The sequence below is a fragment of the Schistosoma haematobium genome, chromosome 1 (genome assembly GCF_000699445.3).
Source record: "Schistosoma haematobium chromosome 1, whole genome shotgun sequence".
In the NCBI taxonomy this organism is placed as follows: domain Eukaryota; kingdom Metazoa; phylum Platyhelminthes; class Trematoda; order Strigeidida; family Schistosomatidae; genus Schistosoma; species Schistosoma haematobium.
This window is the reverse complement of record NC_067196.1, coordinates 34,014,759-34,039,958: the sequence shown is the minus strand read 5'-3', so window position 1 is coordinate 34,039,958 and position 25,200 is coordinate 34,014,759. Positions and strand designations below refer to the sequence as shown.

General features: G+C 32.9%; 1 protein-coding gene across 1 annotated transcript in view; it reads left to right on the top strand.

The window, feature by feature from the left end:
• MS3_00008194 (uncharacterized protein) overlaps positions 1-19,341 on the top strand; it is a 54,729-nt gene extending 35,388 nt beyond the window's left edge. Inside the window, exons 14-20 of the mRNA XM_051216544.1 lie at positions 2,506-2,748; positions 6,439-6,753; positions 8,446-8,757; positions 13,420-13,811; positions 15,144-15,618; positions 16,908-17,524; positions 18,563-19,341. Of these exons, the coding sequence (XP_051073803.1) occupies positions 2,506-2,748; positions 6,439-6,753; positions 8,446-8,757; positions 13,420-13,811; positions 15,144-15,618; positions 16,908-17,524; positions 18,563-19,250 (3,042 nt within the window). The 3' untranslated portion in view covers positions 19,251-19,341. The remainder of the gene's footprint in view (positions 1-2,505; positions 2,749-6,438; positions 6,754-8,445; positions 8,758-13,419; positions 13,812-15,143; positions 15,619-16,907; positions 17,525-18,562) is intronic.
• Positions 19,342-25,200: the final 5,859 nt, after the last annotated feature.

The following is a 25,200-nucleotide window of genomic DNA, read 5'->3' as shown; positions in this document are numbered from 1 at the left end:
GTATTACTGGTAATGAAATAACTTCGGTAGGAAATGCTTATTACCTAAAAATTATTCAACCATTTAAAAATGGCTTTAATATATTACATATTTGAACTGATAATACTTTATTAAAAACTAACTAAACTGTAATGTTTCACTGGCTGAAATCATGAGTCAATTGAAGCTAGACCATCAGGTTTTCCATGGTGGTCTAGCTTCAATTGACTCATGATTTCAACCAGTGAAATTTTTAAAATCTCCACAAAACCCCCTCTGATAAACTGTGATGCACATTAATTACATTTCATAAACGAATAATATATATGATCAGTAGAAAATTTTCTCATTACTTTGTTTCAATGATTCTTTTTTATTTTCATCAATTTTAACAATAAATGGTCATCGGTTTATCAAACATGGATTTTGAGTGATCAAATATAGATAATATTAAAGATCCCCATCTTGAAAATTAGAACAACACATTTAAGTGAACAATTGTTTTCAATTAGATCGTTATCAGGCTTTTCTCTAATATACATGAATATTTAAACGAAAATGTTAAACCAATTAAGGCAATTTGGGTCAATAATCACAATGAAATAGAATAAGTCACCATAGATAATGGGTAAAAGTACAAGTTGATAGTAGGAAGACAGGTGTACTGATAGTAGTAAGAATAATAAAATACAATAACAAAAGTCTTATCAATAGTTAAACATTGGAAATAGAAGGTCAAACGTGGGTAAATAGAACTAGAATAGTTATCACAAAACATTAAAACCATTACGTGATAAGAAGTGAGTAAATAATTAGAGAGTGAAGAATACAAACGGAAAGAGCCTAAAAATTACAAACAAATACTGGGAGTGAAAATACTGTTAATGACAACAAAAATAAAATAAAAAAATATAGATAAGTGTTTAACACTACTTTATTGTGATCTATAGTAGTTGTTTCAGATGACATTTGTACTCATCAAAAGTTATGCATCAGCCTTGTAACAATTCATCAATTCATGACAACAATATACATTTGAAAATATATCGGACTCCTTTTTATTCACACTTTCACTTTAAACACTACACATAAACCATTGAACTTTTTAAAAATAACATTTAGTAAAATTTTATGGATGTACTTCTGTCAGGAATTAACTGTTGAGTTACAGGAAATCAGCTTGTTCGTAAAAGAAATTTTCATTTTCCTATTTTCATAGTAGTTTCATTTGTTTGTACACAAAAAGGTAGCTAAGCCATTTCATGAAAACTAATCACAATAAACATGTACAGTCTCAATAGTTGAAATCGTGAGTCAATTGAAGCCAGACCATCATGGCGAACCTGGAAGCACTGGACGGCGGATTCGTCCTAGTATTGGACTCCTCGGCATTGCGCATCCATGATCCTGTCAACCAATCCACGAAGTCAGACATTAACACCGTTGGATGCTGGCTCAGTGCTCTAATCCACGAAGTTACGCAGCCATCTTCCATTCTACTGAGGTAGACATTATGTTTTTACCCGACACAGATTAGCTCCATTGGTCACGGCTTCTCACCAGAACTGTGAGAATTTTCTCACGAAGCTAGTCACTAGTGAACACATGGTAATTATCAATATAGAGTTTGTGGAGATTGTTAAGTTTTGATTGTAATCATGAACCGATTGATGCTAGACCACCACTGAAAACCTGGAAGCACTAGACGGCTGTTTCGTCCTGTTTCGGGACTTCTCAGCAGTGCGCATCCACGGTCCCACTCGTGGGATTTGAACCCATGGCTTTCAGTCTTGCAATAGAAAGAAACGGCCGCCCAGTGCTTCCAGGTTTTCAATGGTGGTCTAACATCAATCGGTTTATGATCTCAATCAAAATATATATAATCATTTGAAAAGTACTTTAGAAAATATCACAACAAGGCAGGTATTATCGGGAACAAATGGTTAACATTATACTTTGAATTAACAGTTTTAAAGGATTTGGGTAAGCTTGAAGAGTTGTGCAACTCAAAACTATACAGTAAATGCATACATATTCCCCAAATAATATAACATTACAAATGGGTTAACAAAAGTCTCAATATAATACATTGTGTGAATTGGACTTACATTTCAGTCAGCTGACAACAATCCACAAAATAAAGTGAATTCACACTATTCCATGTGAATTCTTACTATTGCTTTGTTCAAACCCTAAAAGTAATGCGTGGTAGTCGTGTAACTGCAATTTAATTAAATGTTCCTTCATGATCGAATAATCATTATGAAGGATTCACAAGAGTGATTGGAAAGAGGAAAAAAGAAATGAAATACCATGATGGTTAAAAAAATGTTCACATTGTCGTTTATGATTATGAGGTTGAATTTATTTGAAAATATATTACAAATGAAAAACAACGTTGTTTATTGAAGTACAAATCCCAGTAAATAAATGTTATATTTGAAAAAAAAATGTTTGCCTGTTTTATTCTGAATTATGCCAAAACAAATCAATTATGTTTTCTTTTATTTTCTGTTTATTTATTAGAACATTGAAAATGAATATTGTGTAGAAGAAGCGAAAATCACTGATAAAATACAACAACAAAAATTTCAACGTCTTACCAGAGAACTTTTAGAATTATGGAATAATTTAGATAGAAATTTAACTTGTCTACTTGGGCGAATAACAATGTCCGAATCAGTTTATCAATTTTTATTAGATGCTAGTGAATTGGAATCATGGATATCTGAAGAAGATTTTTATTTACATGGAATAGAAGTACCAAAGGTTAATTTGTTTTTCTCTCTTTTTAAATATTAGTTTCTGAAACACACATTAATATCGTTACTAATGACACTATGTGACATAATCAATAATTTAGTCAAGGTATGATTTCTATCTTTCTTTGTTGTTAGAAAGCCGAGGTGAATAACCATAAAACGCAGTAGAAGCAACCATTTACCTTGATATATCGTTTCGACTCATTAACACAAAGCAATAAGAAGCTTGGTCGATACTATTCGTAATATTTAAAACTATACCATACGTTATTACAGTCAGCGATGTAATTATTATACTGTTCAAGGCATGACTAACCTAGCGGTATTCTTGTCGAATGTGGTCATTTTTGTAAGCTTAGACCATCAAAAGGAAAAATATTTGAAGATATGAAGAATTTAATTAATTCTTTTATTAAAATTTCAAAATGAACCTTTAGTCTAATTGACTGGTAATGTACCTCAATTAGAAATAACTAGAAACGTTAATGTAATACTACCTTCAGATTCAGTCTATTTATTGATAAATGATGTGAATAATCTCTTTATGAAATACTTAAATCAAAGAAATTACAAATCTTATCCAATAAACATATACTATTAGAAAACTACACATTCCTCTGAAGAGTTTCATCGGTTTATTAAAAACTGAAAACAAAAAATAACATGCAATTTTAAGATAACTTTTGTATATTAAATTTATTTCTAGTTTCAAACTTTTTGATTATCAAACCTTTAAGAATAAATGACTTAATCAACCCATGGTTTTACGATGCTGAAATGACCATGAATTCATATAACATCATATTTACTAATTTAGACAAAAAAAGAAGAATATCTCAGTCAGTTAATAAGTCAGTTACAACGTAGAACCAGGCACATATGTACATTGGTCCAAGTTGCCATACCTCATTAGCACAACATGATGAACATCGGATTCATAGAAGTGGTTAATTCAGTGGTGATAATATATAAAATAAAGATTGCATATAAGGACATAGTACAGAAAGAAAGAATTAGTTCGTTGAAAGAAAGATGTGTAGCCGTTTTAATCTCATAGTTTCAGGGAAGACAGAGAGTGTATACACTTACACGATTGTGATCGACTCTGAGACATGTCACCCAGAGTCTCCAACCATTGGTTACGATAGTCACGCGGACCCCAACCAAGTAGTCTGCATCTACCAACATGACTCAGACTAGCAGTTAGTGACTTCAAGCACTGATGCCACGTTTTGGTTTGGCCACTCCTAAATTTCTTCCAACCATCCCGAACACCGGTTAGCATTGCGCGTCGTGGTAATCGGTGTTCAGGCATACGTAACACGTGGCCCAACCATCTCAGTCGATGAAGGTTCAAAACCTCATCGATTGATTTACCATCCTTTCCTAATACCCTACATGTCTAATCTCACTAATACTTACTCGGTGATTCCAGCAGATGCTGGCAATATTACTAAGACATCTGTAGTTACACAATAATTGCATAATAATCTATTCATAAACAAATACAGGTCTGTTAGCGTGATAAAATGATATTTCAGATGGTTGTTCTGTATCAACGAATGAATAAAACTTCATCTATCTATTACAAACAAATTTAATAAAACATATAATGACCAATGTGCATCAATAGTTTCAATCCATTTAGACTTTTTTATGTTTTATCATTGATGGATATTGAAATAATTATTCAGTTCTTTTTTTAATTATAATTTTATTTGAATTTTTAATACTTCACATAATTTATTGTTTAACTAAATTAATGTATAATCAACAATGAATTCAACAGTGTGTTTGTTTTTTCTTCTCAAGGTCATTTTTCTTTTTCCTTTCTGGTTGCATTTTATAATTTGAAAATATATTACAAATGAAAACAACGTTGTTTATTGAAGTACAAATGATGATAAAATCAATTCATATCCAACTAGAGTGTTCTTTAAATATTATGTTTTGGAGTTTTCTCCGTTCCATAAATGTGCACATTTATCAGTATTTACTAAATCCTAAAAAGAAGGCATTTTCCAACTGTGACAAATCGACGGTAAAGCAATGATATCAACAATCATCTTACTTCTAGCTGACTCTTTTATTGCCATTCTCTAAAATACTGTCCTCAGATCAATAATTGATAACTTCTATCTATACAAGAGATGCGTAGACGATACTTTCATCATTTGTGACAAAATATTAATGTCAACGTTATCCTTGACGCGTTCAGTAATTGCCATTTAGCTATTAACTTCACAATGGAATCAGAGTCGGATTCTGAATTCCACTTCTTAAATGTTTTAATAAAAACAAGACCTGATGGTCCTTTAAAACAATCGATATATAGAAAACCAACATGGAACGGCCAATAGACGGATTTCAAAGTTAGTTTCCACTAAAGGAAAAATAGGAATCTGTTCAAGGGTTAGGTATATCTGTACCGAGGATACGATCGATGTAGAACTTGATAAAATACGACAGATACTGATCAACAACTGATATGCACCTAGATTCACTGAGAAAAATATGGAACCAAAACAACGATGTAAAACAGTGACCACAACACCAAAGAAGACTCTCTCCATTAAAATTCAGTTTAAAGAAGATATTGCAGCAGAAATTCTGAAAACCAGACTTCTAAGATCCCCGAGAAAAACATTTTATTCGGCTGAACTTCGAATAACCTCTTCTAGTCAGCCTCCGTTTTGACGTTGTGTGAAGAATATGCTTGCTCTTTGGGCCAAATCCATGTGCACCTACCAGTTTACTTGCTCATGTGAAGCAGGTTATATTGGCCGCACAAAACGAGCTCTTTCGAAACTCATCTCCAAACGTTATCTTTCCTGGCTTTCCAAAGGATTCTAGAAGTCAATAATAAGCTCAATCTTAGAGCATCTAGTCAATTCCGGCCATTTTGCTTCACTAGAAGCCTCTTATAAAACCATACATACAGTGAGAAGAGTCAGCCTAATAGGAATCCAAATGAAAAACTTATGTAAAGCAGAGGCTATTGCCATCCACTAGTTTAAGCCTAATCTTTGCGTACATAAAAAGCAGGTTCATTCCTTTATTCTTTCATCGTCTAAACCTCACTTTCTGTCTTCCATAATTTACCGTTTTTATTTTAATTTTATTATTTCTATTCCGTTCCGGTTATTTATACAACTATTAATTAGCAATTATTACAACTTTTAATTATCCTGTTTTCAGTAGTTGTTACTTACTGATAAATTAGAATTATGTTTTTCTGATTAATCCATATAAAAATAACGTTATAGCCGAGAATATTTTTTTAGAGAATTTACGACATTATTCCTCCTTAGTATGGCTTGTTTCAACTGAATTTTCAATATTCCTAAAATAAATGATATACACATGAACTGTACTATTCAACTATACTTTGGTAGAACCCATTGCATTAAGGTTTTTGTTCTCTGTTCCTGTATATGATAGATCTTTCTTTTATGTTACACATTATGTACATATCTTCATCTGCATGAATATTTAATTTTCAATTACTGTGGTTTCTCTTCATTGGATCCCTTGAAAATTTACTGAATTTAATCTAATTTTCAAAATTTACATAAATTCCTGGTTCTATAAAACATTAATCAATTAAAACTTAGTTAGAACACAATCAATGTTATTACTGTTATTATCATTTCTTAAATTTTATTTGTTTGTCTATCTTCTTCAACTATTTTACTAGAATGAGCAAAATGCATTAAATAACTTGAAAAAGCATCAGATTCGATCACATACAATTGAACAATGGCATGAACGTGTTAAAAATCATAATGAACAAGGTCAAATATTATGCCAACAATTAAAAATTCAACAAACAAAATATCCTGATACAAATATTTTACAAGAATCACAATTTTATTTAAAATTAATTCCATCATGTTTGTATCGTATAAGTCATTCATACAAAAATCTTCAAGGTATCGTCAATAATGTAGCTTCAATGTTAGAGGCAAATGCTATTAAATATAGTTTAATTCGTGAAGCTGATGAATTGGAGGTTAGTGAAAAATATGTTATATATATTTTGTTTTACTGAACTAATTCATCATTTAGTGAAATCCACTTTTGATCTGGTTATTCAGCGAACCTTTTTGTTTGTATAGTTGCATTTAAGATTTTAAATTTTACGTCTGTGTTGAATTATATAGTGATAATACTGTGGATGTTAGTTAACTGTTATGTTTTTATTAGTTTCTGGTAATAATTTGTAGATTGTAATATTTTTATGATATTTTAATGAATTATTTCTTCGTAGATAAAACCTCGCAGAATTCATCATAATTTATTATTAGAACAGTATTTAATTGTTATTTTGTAGAGCATTACTTAATACGTAACATCAAACCACGATATCTTGTATGTCAAAAAGTTGGTTGTAATTTTCAAATTAGAATCTGATACAACAAAGTTATTGAACTAACGATTACCACTAATAGCACGAAGTAAGGTTTGTTTTAAATATTCGAAAAGCAGTCACATACAAAATAGGTGTTTATCCTCTGAAAAAATATTAATTTTTTAAAAAAAATGTACAGCCATTTAACAAAACCTTTAGTTTTCTAATGATAAGCGAACAATTATGTTGTCTGAATCATTAATTTTGGCTGTAGTGTAACAGAAACCATTTTCTCACATATGCATCTTCATAATATTTAACTTCAGTCAAATCAGTCAGTCATGTGGAATATAGAACCTGGCAAATATGTACACTGTTTCCAATAATCAAACTACATAAGCACAGTTACGTGAAATTATCAGGACTAAGTCCTTAGTATTACGAATAGTAACAATATTAGTAGCAATAGAAAGTAGTATGTATGGAGCAAAAAAACAAAGTAATGAAAGACTTTGGCAATTCTGAATCTAACGTACGACAAATAGTGAATGTGTCTAAGCCATTATGACTGCGCATGTCATAAAATGTCTCCAACAGCTGGTTATGAAATAACAACCTGCCCAAACCAGGTAGTCTGGAACTACCTACATGGCTCAATCCAATTGTTAAATACTTCATGAACTGATGTCATGTTTTGGTTTGAATGACACTTGCCCTCTACCGACCTACTATTACATCAACAATCACGCTAGTCGGTGTAGCTGGTGGTCAGACGTGCTCACTATTTTCCAATTACCTCAGTTGATGAAAACTCGTAACCTCTTCAACCGATTTCACGTAGTACATAATGCCTAACCTTAGTATCGCTCACTGAATGGTCAAGGCTTATAAAAGCAATGTTTTAAAGGCAATTATGATCTGATACTAGTAACGTATGAATATCCTTTGTTCTTAATAGCCATTTTTCTCACCACTTATTTAATCATTGGTTTCAGTAGACGTCAATCTTATCATATTTTCACTCTACATACATTCTTAAAAGCCATCTAAAGACGCATCACACTAATGTTATATACATATGCTGCTTACGTTATGGCATGCTGAAGTAAGACATCTTATTTAGAAGGACATATCAAAAGAAAGTTCAAGTTTTCCACATTTCGTTTTTGATTTAAGAGGTATTCCAGGAATATTTTATGTAAAACTGAGTTAATATAGGTCTATGAATTTTCGTTTTCGTATTGCTTATTCTAAATAATTTCTGAATGTACTTCTATTTTTTTGAAGTTCACATCAGGAAACTGATAATAATTTCCATTTGTTTAACTGTTTATCAACTTACCCAATGTTTAGGCATGGATTAATAAACGTGTTGCACTGGCTACTAATAATGACCTTGGAGTTGATTTAGATCATTGTTGTAATTTACGAGATAAATTCATGATATTCAATAAAGAAACTGTACAAACAGGTTCACAACTTGTTTCAGATTTATCAACTAAATGTGTGCATTTAATTGCATTAGGCAAATCAGATTCCGTGATAATTGCATCAATTAAAGATAATATCAATGAAATATGGGCTGAATTATTGGAATTAATCGAAACAAGAAAACAATTATTAAAAGCGGCATTGAATATGCATCGATTTGTTAATGATTGTAGAGTATGTTATTTTTAAGCATATTATTACATTGATTTACATACTATTACCGTTTGTATTGTATCTAGTAATTGTATCCCATAATAGATATCTTATACCAAACAAGACGTGTTTATTATAATCTAAAAGAAAGAATATCTGATAAACACAGATAAAATAACGAACCGATATCATTCGGAGAACCACTGAAAATCTAGGTGCAATTAAAAAGCTGTCTAATTCACATTTGGGACTTAAATGCAGTGTAAGCACAATTAACTCCATTCAGGCATGTACCTATGACCTTTAATTTTCCCAAAAATATAATACTTTTAGTTCATTGAGTTGATTTTCACTGTTGAATGCTTTCAAATACTATCATTTTTCTGACGTAATTCAATAACCATATAATGTCGTTGGAAAATCTCCGTTTCACTAAACATTAGTTTAAATTTAGAGGTAACAGCTTACCAAGCACAGTTTTTTTAAAATTTAACTAGAGTAAAAGATGATCATTTCATAACGATTTCTTAGTATAATAAACATATAGTAATTCAACCTCAACATACATTATCAAGAGAAATAATATAACTGAAGTGAATTTTATTATTATAAATTTGAAATTATGAAATATGAAGGGTAGTTTGATGACAATGAGTTAGCAACAGAAATAATATTATTCACTGTAACTGAATAAAGCATTTAGCATTATATTCAGTAGGCCACTTTATGACGAAATTGGTAAATTATCAAGTTTAGGAGTTGGATATCATGAGTTTTTCTTCAATATTTTATATATAAACAAAAGAATAGCGTAGAAATCATAACAAATTCTTTTATTCAGTTATTTAGTGTCTTTTGAAATCCAGGTAATTGATGAGCTAGCTTCATTACATGAGAATAACATTTGTCAAATTAGTGAAACTTAGAGTTATTTAAGTATTATTCCATTGCTAAGAGTTAAACGTTGATCAGATGTGAATTCGAATTCAAGATATATAACGAAGCATGGACCAAGATAATGTTTAGTCAAAAATAACAAGTGCTGTCAGTGAATGGTTATCTTCATTCCTATCTTGTTTAAAGAGTAGAGCTACGAGTTTCAGACTGTGAATGGTGACCCGATTTTCAAAAAGAAACATCTATAGTTTATTCAAATTGTTTTTACATAAACAGATTCCAATTTAATGTCAATGATATTCACAGATTAAGCATAATATATTGAAGTCATCTTCAAACATCTAAAATAATACAAAAATATTAAAAATTCATTTAATTAATGACACGTATGTATATGTATATATATAACATGTAGCATGAAAGATTCAGTATTCCCAAATTTGAAGAACTGAACCTGAAATTTCACTGTTAAGAGTCCTTAAATGTTCCAATTAATACGTACAACATTTAACTACAACCAGATATTTGGCTTGAAATGTTTTAATTGGTAAATTTGTTCTTAAATAAATTTTAAACGGCTAGACCTTTCTTATTAGTTCAGATTATATTTTTATTTGGTTGGAATTAAGTCCATTAGACAATAGACAAAATCACAGACTAATATCAACTGGAAAAACACTAAAAATCAGGAAGCACAGTTTCATACTTGTGTGGTACTCCTCAGCTGGGCACACTTATTTATTGCACATAAAATTAAACCTGACACTTTTGGTTTAAACAATACAGATGTTATTCATGAACCAATGAGTTTGATCTGTAGTTTCATATTTTTTTAAATTCAATTGATTCGCGATACAGCCAGTTAATCATATAATATCACTGACGGGTAACTGTCACACTCTCAATACAGTTAAACTATATCAGTCATTTCAGGAATTCGTCCCACAGCAAGTAGATTACCAAAAGATAACTATTATTTATGAGGATTAATTTACTGTAAAATTTGTATTCGTCACGGGACAACACCATCAACAACAATTACAAACTAAGGCGCACTGCCCACCTGCTTCGTCCTAGTTTGAAACTTCATAATTGCGGACTATCTAACTTAACAAGGATAAATGCTTTGAACAAGTATAATAATTATTTTCGTATAGATAAGATTCCGTAGCTTCTTATTCACAGCATAAAATTTCTGTTAGTCGATTACTCTATGTTCATCCACCGAAATCAATGTTAAGCAAAAATGTATTGATCAATAAAGTTCTCTTTTCCATATCTTTATCGCACTGGCAGAAATTAACAACATAAATGAGATTTACAATTTCTACCGAAAATAGTGTTATTAGAAATCACATATCTATTTCAACAAAACGTGCTAGGAGTAGCTAAATATGTAGTATGTACACATTTTTCCTTTAAAATATTATCGTTACGAACAATGGTATAAATTCAGTTGTCAAGTCAACTGATTTTCCTTTTTTGTTGTTTTAGAATGCACATGATGAAAACAATATGATTACCTTGGTTGTAACATTTCTCAAAATTTACATTACATATGACGATAAATTGTCAGTGGAATATATTGGGTGTGCCCCTAGCTTGCTTGTAACTTATGCTGAGAATATATAGAGAAATGGGCGTTTGAATGACTCATTTGTTATTCTATGATATTAGATTCATAGACTCTTTCAAAATTGTTTATGATGAGATAAACGTTATAAGGGCGTTGGCTGTTTTGCTTGATTATGATTGGCCGCTTACAGCAAAACTAAGGTCACATTTGGAAAACCGTAGATCCTTTTACTACACAAGTATGCCCTTACATAGGTCGAAGGAGGTCATGGAAGGTTTTTTCAGACGATATGAGATTTTCTTACTTTTTGGGCAACTTAAGGACCATCGGTATAATAAAATGATAGAAACTTAATTCATCCAAGTGTTATAACCTTCAAGCACTGGGTTAGCCCAACGTTATTATTGATCGAACTCAAAACTTCCAAATCTATTGTAGTTAAGCACGAAATTGTCCCTATTTCAGATTGGAATCGATTAGTTATCACCTAATACCATGAGCTCCAAAACATATACTTTCATAATAGTGTAACTCATTTACAAAATTTCGGTCAACATGCTGGACTTGAAGTCATACACGTTTTATGCTAGCGCTTCTGATACTCACAATTGATTGATCACTGGGTGGTGATCAATGTCATGCTTGTCTAGTCCTTATTAGTGCAGATCCTGTTGACTACCTCCATCTACCATCTAAAGCTTCTGATACTATCCAGTCGACCACACTAAGGTAAGTGGAGCAAGGTTTAAACCTGTGACCTACTTATTGAAAACCGATTGCCTTAACTGGCTTGCCATAATAAGATTAATCTTCATATCACTAGCAATTTACTTCAAAAAAGATTTTCAAGGATTGCAGCAGAAACTCTTGGCTTATGTAATCAAAAGAGTTTCTATTGTAGCAGTCATTCACCGGTGAAATATGATGGTCAAACCATAATAGAAATCGACAAACCTTCGAAACTGTAATCACTTTATTCCTACTTTTTATGTGTACTTGTCCAAATACTTAAAGGTTCGGTTTCATTTGCTTATAGAGTCATAGATTCGCTTTACTAAAAAACCTGTAAAACGATGTTCAAGGATATCTGGTATTCAATGATTCTACAAATTATGTGGAAACGAGATCAAAGCCATCTTTCATTATGCTTTTACCACAATTAGCAATAATTTCGTGTGTGGGTGTAGTATCAAATTTTTCGGTTTTTCGAATAGAAGTTCATACTACTAACTAATAGGCAAAAATGAATGGAGGCTAGCAGCGAGGTTCAGGACACGCATCTCGTCCTATTTGGGACTCGTCAGCTGGATGTACCTGCATCCCAGAAATGATGTTCACTCCGTAACTCGACCACAGTACCGTCCGCTCCAAAAACCATCGCGTTACTCACTTAGCTACTGATTCCCGATAAAACTAGCTTGAACAATTAGATGAAGTTTTAATTCATCTTGTTTGTTTATTTGGATCTTCCCATTGATGTTTAGGACTGAAATTGAGTAATCTCTTGTTGACACAAGCTAGTGGCTACCATAACTCAGTAGCTAACTGGATAACGCAATGGCGTTTGGAGCGAACGTTACTGGGTCCCATTTCCGGAGTAAACTTCATCTCTGGGATGCACGTACATCCAATTGATTTGTATTAAATAGAACGAAACGCGCATTCTAGATTTCACTGCTAGCCACCTTCCACCTTTGCTTATAATGCTTGTGGTTTAATGAACTATCGAGGCAATCAACACAGGGTGCATATATGTCAATAAGAGACTGATCAGTTGTAGTCCTAAACATCAATGGGAAGATTCAAACAAACAATACAAACTAACTAATGTTATTAAGCCTTCTATAATCACTCGGTTATATTACTAATCAGTTAACTAAAGCAATCATATGTCCACATTAATCCAAAACAATAAGAAGTAATTTAATGCTAGAAATAATTTTTATTCATAATGGTTAGTTCAATTCTTAAATATTTTACGACTCAATATAATTGATGTATTTTACCTCTTCCCTAATATATAATTATTTTCTATTTTTCTACAAATTCGTTATTCTACTGAAGTACGCAATATTCTTCAACGATTTGTGTTCTGCTCCCTGTTTAAATCCTTTTTACTAAATTCTATTTTAAATGCAGCTGACTATTGATGATAAGATTATATATATTTTAAAAAATATCGTCTCCATTTTGTTGTGTGAATATTATAGGATTTTGAAGAAAGAATTTGTTATCGTCTTGACAATCTACCCGAAGCACCATCTGATTCTTTAGCATCTGGACGAAAACAAGGTCTACCTGGTTTACAACGTAGTCATAATTTATTAGAACAGGAACTTTTATGTTTTGGTGATCAATTGAAACAATTGGATTTAACAGCTAAACGATTACTACCACGTTATGCTGGTATACAAGCGGAACAATTACAAGCACATCATGAACGTGTTCAAACAATATGGAAACGTTTATTAAAAGTTATTGAGATAAGACGGGATCTATTAAAAGAAGCTAGTCGATTATATGACTTTCTAGTCAATGCTCGTGAATTAATTTCATGGTTAGAACATGCCAAAGATATAATGGAACATAAAGAAAGACCAAGGTTAGTTTTACCCTTTTACTATTAGTTTCTAATATATTTTAAAATTCAGTGTATCATATGATTGCAAAAAATGCACTTAGTATGTATTATGTTCTTATGGCCTGTTAATTATCGCGTGATGAGGTCGCCAATCAGACACCGGTTTATACGACCAGACTAATGACTCCTAAACATGTACAAGCAACCTAGAGTTCTTATTGGTCCTCTGAAATAGTAGCTTCTCTCCTAACCCAGCCGTTCAGTCCAGAACGCTAATATCAGCCTCCGTGATACGAATCATATATTTCAGACACACACGGTTTATATGCAAACAAATCAGACCGCATCATACTATAAAACAGAAAATAAAAATTATACAAGATCAAGCCAAAAAGTTGCCGTGATTGTGAGAGACTGTTAATAATAAATTTGGAATATCTTAAGAATAGTAAATAATAATAGTCAATAAGTCAAATAGCTCATAATAAAAGGAATATGAATATGCACATAATGTAATTGGTTATACAATAAGGAAATATGCAACAATAGTCGACAGATAGATCCTAGCGGTTACTATTCACCTATTCTTTGTACGTCATAATAGTATGCATGATTCTCAGTAACATTATCTTCATCTTCAGTCTTTTTCGGTACATGTCTCAGTGATATAGCTTCATTTATTCAATCATTATTGTTTGGTTCCAGAAATGCCACACACTTTCTCTGTTAACATTACGCTAAAATGTGTTCGTTGGGCTGGTTAGAGAATGAGATTGATGTTCGGAAATCCTTTGGATATTCGATAAAATTCTTTGGTGAACATCTAAAGTATGAACAATCATCACAGTCTGAAAAAACATTCTATACATGAACCTCTATTTTAAAGTTGATTTTGTTAATGATATACTTAGAAGCTATCTAGAAAGACTAATTCCTGCTGCAGCGATTGCTCTTTCGAAATATAATGGTTGTCGGTTTACGTGACTCTCGATGAAAGTCAACTTCCCAATACTGATCAATTCAATAAATGCATACTAATAAACCTGGTCTTGTGAGGATAGGTATCATTGACGTAAACAAAAACAACTTGCTAGATCGTTTTCTTTACTATGGTTCAAGTTTTACCATATTTTAGTCTCCTATTTTGTTATTATGATTATTAATATGAATGTCTCTACTTAAAATTCTATATTACCATTTATATTGTGTGTCTTGATTTCAACCCTTCTGTTAACGACATTCACATTTACTCCATTTAATAAGTTTGTTAAATATTATATATTATTAAATATACTATTTGTTTATTGTGCTTAATTGTTTTCATTTTGTTTCTTACCGATCAACTTATTCTAGAGATATTTCTGGTGTTGAATATTTAATTGAAGATCATAAACAATTACGGGTGGAATTAGAATCACGAAATCAACGAATTGAAGATTGCTTGAATCTTGGTCGGATATTATTAGCTGAATTTGCAGCTCATGAAGAGAAAGCAATCCTACCAACTATGAAACCAAGTTTAATAGCTACACGAACTGAAGTTCGCGAGAGATGTGTACAATTAGCAACTGGGCGTATTTTGTTAAATGAATTATGGCGTGAACGTTGGGATCGTTTACATTTATTATTAGAAATACGTCAATTCGCGCGTGATGCGAATAGTGCAGAAATATGGTTAATGGGTAGAGAGTTACAATTAGAATCAGCACGTCGTCAACTAGGTGAAACATTAGCTGAAACACTAGCTTTACTTGGTGCTCATTACGCATTCCAACAAACATTAGCAACAGCAGATGAAAGATTTAATGCATTGAAAAGATTAACTACAGTGAGTAATAATGTTTGTATCTTCCTACTGTTGATGTTAAGCACTGAAATTGATTAGTCTCTTTTTGTATAATGTACATTCTGTGAGGATTGCCTCTATAGTAGCATATGATCATACGTTTTGGTCAAGTTAGCAACTCGAACTTAATATCTTTCCTTTCAAACTCCCATAGTACCCACTAATCTGAATAATTATGAGTTGTTTTGTAATTTTTATTTTCATTTGTTTTTGATGGTTTATTTGTTAATTGAAAACTCATACTTATAATATTGTGCTTGAATAATTAGTGTACAAATAATAGATTGAATTTGCTACTAGATCTTCACACACTCAACTACTTGACTATTTACATGAGATATAGGATAAGATCCAGTAGGTAATTTACTAGGTCAATCAGCTCGCACATCTCATTAAATTTATAAATAATTTCAGCACTTTCAACTCTATAATTTATAAACGTGTTAGCTACTCTTGAGGAATCATTTATCCCATGTTTATTGTTTACATTATATTTAGTTGTAGTTCTTTAATGTAAGGTCTGGTAAGTAAACATAGAACTGATAATTATGTATAGTTGTAAACTTTTATTGATTTGTGCAGTTTTCGTCAGATTTGTTGTTCAACAGTATAAAGATATGACAAAAAAGATTAGCCGGGATATTTTTTTTACCAAAAAACTCTTTCTCTTTGTCAATTCAGTTGATTGTATTATGCTCTAAAATAGCTCAAACACCCAAATTGATAATTTGTCTTCAGAACTAAACCATAAATTCCAACAGGGTGGATGTTACGAAATAGAATCAGTGACCAACTGATGAAATATGTACAGCAGGCTAAAACTTAAACATACAGAACAATATACCAGGAATATTTATCACATATATGCATACACCCATATATAATTCTTCAATGATTTCAAATTTATGCAATGTAAACATATCATATCCACACGTCTACTAGAAACTGAGATACGACATTTCGCAAACATTTCATAAATTTCAACCAGTCCACAAGTTAATTAGGTAGCTATATTAAATATTTACATCATTGGATTCCCAATCAATGCAGTATCTAGTTTTAGCTAAACCAGAGAAAGATGACTTGTTTTTAAGGTTTTCATCTTTATTTATTACATTATTAAAAAGTAATAAATGAAATCATTTTAAGCAGTGTCTTGCAATAACTGCTTCCAAATATTCATTGTGTGCGTTACTCTTCAATTTAGAATATTCATAGAGTAAGTCTAAACTAAAAATTGGAATAATCTTTATTTTGTCTTACACTTTCAGCTTGAACTAAGATCAATGCAATGGGATCCACAAGAAGTTATTATGAGAGAGAATGAACAAAGAAATAAAGTTCGTAACGCTGTCAAAGAATTTCTTCCTGCTTATGTCGGACAAACTGAGACTTTGGGAAAATCAACTTCCATCTTACCATCACATACAGTTGGTGTTTCTTCATCAAAAATTCCACTGGTATCTACTGCTTACATTCAACATCCCCCTGTTAAACCACTTAGGAAATCAATTGAAGCAACTGAAATACCAGTTGTACATCCAAAACCTAGAACAAAAATTCCATCAACATCCGATAGTATAGTGACAGCAGTTAAGACATCACCTCCCAAAATTGTGGAGTCGTACAAGAGTCCTGGAAAGAAAGTTGAACATCACGAAACTATAATGTCCCCGCGACCAGTTAAACGATCACATTCTAGACAAATACCAGAGTCATCAGTCGTGATAACCAAGGAAGAAAGTTTATCTGACAGGGATAGATCAGAACCCATTAGTCAGAAATCTGAAGATTCTTCGGAGAAAATTCCAATGTACACTGAAAAACCGTCTTCATATAATCGTCATGTAGAAGAAACTACTGATGAAAATAATAACACTCGTTCACTGTGAGTATTTTGTATTGTTTCCTCTCAGCATTAAAATATAATGTATACTGAAACTTAATATGTATTATACCTCAATAGCAACCTAATAGTTTCATAATGAAATATATTGTGTGTATGTATGTAGGTGGATTGCGTGATTGATCACGAAAACGGATGTAGTGACGCAAAACCCCTCAGTAAATAGATATCCAAAGATGGAATCTCTTTTTATCTAAAACCAGTTGTCTCGCATAAAGGTACACACTTATTTATAAAATGTTTAACACAAAACTAATCATGATTAAAGTTCGTCTTGAAACTAACTGATTTTGTAGATCATTCCTGAACCATTGAAACTGACATTTGATTATCAGGCTTAATTCTTTCCCAGAATTCTTATCAAGACCTGTTAATAGAAGATACTTTTCCCTTGATCAGTTGTTCGTATGTGTGAATGTGTTCAACTTACCTACGTAGGAACATCTAGTACTGAAATGTTATTCATGCCTTCACTCTGTATTGTTCGTGACGTAAATTAACTTCAAACTGTTGAATGTCCATTTACTTTCTATCTCGAAACATTTTCACCCGATTCGTATTTCAACTACTTTGATCACTTCTAGGTGCTCATTCATAGCTATGAACTCAATAAATAATATCCATCACCATCTGCTGTTAAGTGTTGATTTAAGCTTTTACATTTATGAAATAATCTAATAACTGTTAATTATCTGCTGAATGAAGACGATGTCAGCCTATGATGAGTAAATAAAGTTAATAAAACTTCGTTTCAATTATTTATTATCATCTGTGAAATAAACATGGCTTTCAAATATTGTCTATTTTGTAGCCTGTTCAAATTAATTAACCATTAGCTGTATAAATTGTTGACTTTCAACAGTTTTCACTTTATTTAATTTGGTAGATTGAACGCTGTGTTTGGTGTGTGAGTAATATAAACTTATTGAATTTAAGCACACTTAATGTTTCTTCTAGACGTTTGTTTATATTTGTTCACATTTGGTATTAACATGAATTGATTTATTTTTTACTATATAGGGAAACTGTAGATCAGCCACATGAACACCAACAAAAACATATAACTCGAAGCCGTTCACTAAGAGTTAGATCTTCTCAATCTGACTTGCCAACGACTGAATCCCCTGCTTCAACAACCAAGTTGAAATTCTTTGAAAGTGCTGAACAAGAGCCAACTAGGTTATCACAGGAACCTGAAACATCGACAAGTGGACAACCAGTTTTACCAAAACTAGAGGGTCCGGTTATACGAAAGCACGATTTAGATTCTGGTGGATCTTTACATTCAAAAAGTCAAGGTCGGAGCTGGTTACCTCTTTATCTGGTTCTTGATTCAGGTCAACTATTTGTTTACAAAGATCAACAAAGTCGTCGGGAAAAACCAAACATATACTATCATGATACATCACCATTAAGTTTACTGTCATCAAGAGCTGCTCCTGCTATAGATTACACAAAACGACCATGTGTATTTCGATTACGTCTTGGAGATGGTAGTGAATATCTATTTCAAACTGCAAATGACAATGTTCTTAATCGTTGGGTTACAGCCATCAATGAATCAGCTAAGTGCTTAGCTTCTGAATTCAGTAAACATCAAACTGGACATACTTTAACACTTCCTGTGGGAACTCATTCTAGAAGTTTTCAAAGTAATGGTCATCGTCGTTCTATTAGAAATTTTTTCTCTTTACGTCGTAAATCATAATATGATTATCTTATTATTCCAAGTAAACATCGTAACATATCATTAGATATTTCAAGTAACTTTTCTTCATCAAACAATGCATAATCATGAATTTGTTATTTTATTTATACTTTTTTTTTCGAAAAATTTTCGTAAATTTTTTCTTTTCAAAAAAGAAAAAAGAAAGAATTTTATCCTCAATACTGTACTAAACGCTTGACTAATTACTTTTACTAAATGTGACAATAATCAATAATCAACAGTATGATTTTTAATATTTCTTTTAATGAGATAATGAAAATTAATTCATCTTTCGTCTTTTCGTTCTTTTCATGCATAATAATACTAATCATAGTATTTTATGAAATTTTTGTTTTGTAAACTTTAGGACAATCTAACCTCAGTAACAAATTAAATGGGGGTGTTCCTCTCTCTCTCTCTTAATTTTCAACTATTCATCATTGGAAAATACTGAGATAATTGTCTTTATATTATAAAATAAATAATCTTTTGAGAATTTCACTATATAATAAAACAGTTCATCAATCTTGTATAAACGTATTGAATAATTTCTCTTTCGAAAATTTATTTGATTCTATCTTTGCTTGTGATTTGTTTATTATATAACAATAACAATAATAATAATACAGTTATATTAATAATAAGATGAATTGTAATGTGCATTTGATGCTTCAATGTTTATTGTTTAGTCCATTAATATAAATTATAAATGGATTTTGGTTCGTAGATTAATAAAATTAAGTTTATTTCGCTTATTCCTTTTTTCTGTACATGATTTATTGATATGTTCAGTGAATTTCCTTTTACTGGTTAAAATGAATAAAAACACGTTAATAACAACATTCTTTGTTAGTTTTTTTTATTTTGTTAATATTGCTATACTTCTTAATATAGTTATTCATAAATTCAATATCTTACATATTTGTTCTTACAAATGATCGTGTTATTCTAATTATGAATGATATTACATAGATACAAGTCAGTCAGCTACAACGTAGGACCAGGCACATATGTATATCGATCTAAGTTACCATACTTCATTAACACAACTAGATGAACGACGGATTCATAGAAGTGGTTAATTCAGTGGTGATAATATATAAAATAAAGATTGCATATAAGGACATAGTACAGGAAGAAAGAATTAGTTGGTAGAAAGAAAGATGTGTAGCCGTTTTAATCTCATAGTTTCAGGGAAGACAGAGAGTGTATACACCTACGCCATTGTGATCGACTCTGAGACATGTCACCCAGAGTCTCTAACCACTGGCTACGATAGTCATGCGGACCCCAACGTAGATACATTGATGATTATGAAATCATCATGAAAACAAATAATGAATTAACTCAATGAACGTAAAAGAACACATAGATTGTTCAATAAAAATTACAAATAAAACAAAAATTAGTATTTCCTTTGAGTTGGTAATGAAACAACATCAATTATGACTAGTAACATTTCATTATGTTAAGTTCCAGTCAACGTAGATTTTAGTTTCACGATAATTATAGAAACAAAGAAACAACTTAATTCTAGCCTTAGTTCAATAAACGGATGCACAATTTCATTCATAGAAATGACTAAAATTACGACTACAGAACTACACAAACAGTCGTCAGTCTTAGTAAACTTAATGCTGATAAATAATAAGTTCAATATAAATGTTCTCTCTAAATGCTACTTTGTAAAATTGAAAACTAAAATTTTCCAGAAGTAACAGACTGCTGACTGGAGAAGATAACTCATTTTTAACTGCCAAAACCTATAAATTCTAATAATTTTTATCAGTTCTGTGGAATTTTCCAATCTTCTAACTCAAATGTTTAAGTTGCCCCGATATTGTTATATATCTCCGACCAGTATTGTGAATATGATTTTGACTTACATTATGCGATTTGGTTGATTTTTAGTAGTCAGTAACTACTACATCGCTACCAGTTTTGTTTACTGCTGGATTTTCCATCACTTTAATATGCTTTAGAATCAAATAGAAAAATTTAACACGACAAAATAATTAATTTCAGCTGCATTAATGTCAGATAGTTTGAACCACAGTGACAAGACAGTGTTTACTGAATTGAAAATTTCCATTTTTAATGAATCGTAGAGATTTTCGAGTTAACAATAGCTAATTCTCAAATCAGTTTTAAGTGTTTCCTAAAATTCATCTCTCTCTGTTTTTAATGAATAAACTTTTGTGATTTCTAAATATCATGAAGTATTTGGTAGTATATGATCTGGGTTCGTTTATAATAAAGCATTCAGTAGAATATTACATTTCAACCATAAAGTAAAAATCGAATAAATGTAATCATAGTGTACTTAAAGAAAGTATTTATGGGTTCACAAATATAATTCAATAATCAAACAAAAATACGAAGCTAGATTATAAGGTATTACAATTCATAGAAACTAATCTTTGATAATACACATCAAATCCTTCACAAAATAACTTTACAATTTATGAATTTAGTCAGTTAATGAATTCATTACCAATATAATTTGTCATATGTGTATTGTTTGTTATGTGAAAATTTTGTTGATCTGTTATTTCCAACAAACACCTAAATGAACTACTGTACAACTTGTTTTACACATTACCTCCCATTTACTTCTTTTTTTGTATTTCAACTTAATTCAAAATACGATCTTAATAGATTGTATTATACATGTATTAATCTTAATCATTTAGACCACATGAAAAATGAAAGTATGAGAAAAAGGCATAAAAACTGTTTACTCTTCATAAGTAATGTTGATTACTTATAGTTAAACTTTATTCATCGTTTATTAATCATAATCTAAGTTACCTAAACTCCACCTGGAGTCCCTCCGCGAGCTACTGCCGGCCCCAAGACCGGATAAAGGAGAACGGTTGGGCATGGGGTTAGCGACCCCATCCCGTAGAAAACTAACTCGCTAAAAAAACGCTAACCAGAAAAAAATTATTCGAACCTTTTAAACTCTGCCCTGGGAATCAGAAGGTCTTCACTTAGAAGAACTATGACGACGCATGATGAAAGCCGAGTTCCTTCGGAAGTTACGAGGTCAATGCCCCTTCTGACAACCAGAGCAACCGTTTATTTAGGTACATGGAATGTTCGTACAATGTGGGACATCGGGAGAGCCTTCCAAATTGCTGCAGAGATGAGCAGACACAACATAGAGGTGCTTGGGATCAGTGAAACATATTGGACGCAAGTTGGACAACAACGACTAACTTCAGGAGAGCTTCTGTTATACTCCGGCCATCAAGAAGAAAATGCCTCACATACACAAGGAGTCGCATTGATGCTGTCCAAACAAGCACAAAATGCACTTATAGGATGGGAATCTAATGGACAAAGAATCATCAAAGCCCCCTTCAAAACAAAGAAAGAGGGCATTTTAATGAACATCATCCAATGCTATGACCCTACCAACGACTACAATGAAGACGCTAAAGATCAATTCTACGATAGGCTGCAGTCAATCATCGAGAAGCGCCCAACAAAGGACCTGACCATTCTGATGGGAGATTTCAATGCCAAGGTTGGAACGGATAACACTAGATATGAAGACATGATGGGACGACACGGACTGGGAGAAAGGAACGAAAACTGTGAGAGATTTGCAAACCTATGTGCCTTCAATAAACTGGTCATGGGCGGCACCGTATTCCCACATAAACGCATTCATAAAACCACATGGACTTTACCGGATCACATCACGCAAAACCAAATCGACCATATCTGCATCAACAAAAAGTTCAGGAGGACGATGGAGGATGTGAGAACCAAGAGAGGAGCTGATATAGCATCAGTTCATCACTTGCTGGTCGCCAAGATGAAATTGAAACTCAAGAAGCACTGGACAACGGGGCGGACAATATCACAAAAGTTCAATACGGCCTTTCTTCAGGATACTAACAAACTCAACAAATCCAAGGTAGCTTTCAGCAATAAAATCCAGGCCTTTCATGATCTACTCAATGGAGAAGGAACTACTATAGAGAGCAACTGGAAGGGGATCAAAGAGGCAATCACTTCAACATGTCATGAGGTCCTGGGTCACAAGAAGCGCCATCACAAGGAATGGATCACTGGATAAGATTTAAGAAAGGACGAACAAGAAGCCAGCAATCAATACCAGCCGAACAAGAGCAGAAAAAGCCAAGATAAAAGCTGAATACACAGAAGTAAACGAGCAAGTGAAGAGGAGCATCAGAACTGACAAACGAAAATTTGTGGAGGATTTAGCAATGACGGCGGAAAAGGCTGCAAGAGAAGGAAACATGAGACAACTGTATGACACGACAAAGAAACTCTCTGGAAATCGCCGCAAAGCAGAACGACCAGTGAAAAGCAAGGACGGCGAGGTAGTCGCCAACATAGAAGAGCAACAAAACAGGTAGGTAGAACACTTCAAAGAACTCTTGAATCGACCAGCTCCATTGAACCCACCCAACATCGAAGCAGCACCCACGGACTTCCCAATCAATGTTGGTCCACCAACAATTGAAGAAATCAGCATGGCCATCAGACAAATCAAGAGTGGCAAAGCAGCAGGACCAGACAACATTCCAACAGAGGCACTAAAAGCAGACGTAGCGGCAACTGCAAGGATACTCCACATTCTCTTCAATAAGATTTGGGATGAGGAACAAGTACCAACAGACTGGAAAGAAGGACTTCTGGTCAAAATACCAAAGCAAGGCGATCTCAGCAACTGTGATAACTACGTGGGCATCACTCTTCTCTCAATACCGGGAAAAGTCTTCAACAGGGTATTGTTAAACAGAATGATGGACTCCGTAGACGCCCAACTTCGAGACCAACAGGCAGGATTCCGTAAGGATAGATCGTGTACAGACCAAATCGTAACTCCACGATCAATTGAATGGAATTCATCACTCTACATCAACTTCATTGACTACGAGAAAGCATTTGATAGCGTGGACAGAACAACACTATGGAAGCTTCTTCGACAATACAGCGTGCTTCAGTAGATAGCCAATATAATACGGAATTCCTATGATGGATTAAACTGCAAAATTGTGCATGGAGGACAGTTGACAAAGTCGTTCGAGGTAAAGACCGGTTTCAGGCAAGGTTGCTTACTCTCACCTATTCTCTTTCTCCTGGTGATCGACTGGATCACGAAGACATCAACATTTGAAGGGAAACGTGGGATACAGTGGACATCTAGGATGCAGCTGGACGATCTAAACTTCACAGATGATCTGGCCCTCCTATCGCAATCGCAACAACAAATGCAGGAGAAAACAACCAGTGTAGCAGTAGCCTCAGCAACAGTAGGTCTCAATATACACAAAGGGAAAAGCAAAATTCTCCGATACAACACGGCATGCACCAATCCAGTCACAATTGACGGAGAAGATTTGGAAGATGTAAAAACTTTTACATATCTGGGCAGCATCATTGATGAACACGGTGGATCTGATGCAGATGTGAAAGCACGGATCGGTAAAGCAAGAGCAGCACTTTTACGACTGAAGGACATCTGGAACTCAAAACAACTGTCAACCAACACCAAGGTCAGGATTTTCAATACAAATGTCAAGACAGTTCTACTGTATGGGGCGGAAAACTGGAGATACAGGTGTTTATTAACAGTTGTCTACTCAAAATACTTCGGATCTGTTGGCCGGACACTATTAGCAACAACCAAGTGTGGGAAAGAACAAACCAGATCCCAGAGGAGGAAGAAATCAGGAAAAAGAGCTGGAAGTAGATAGGACACACATTGAGGAAAGCACCCGACTGCGTCACAAGACAAGCCCTCACATGGAATCCTCAAGGTCAAAGGAAAAGAGGAAGACCAAAGAACACATTACGCCGGGAAATGGAGATAGACATGAGAATGAACAAAAATTGGATAGAATTAGAAAGGAAGGCCCAGGACAGAGTGGGTTGGAGAATGCTGGTCGGCGGCGTATGCTCCATTAAG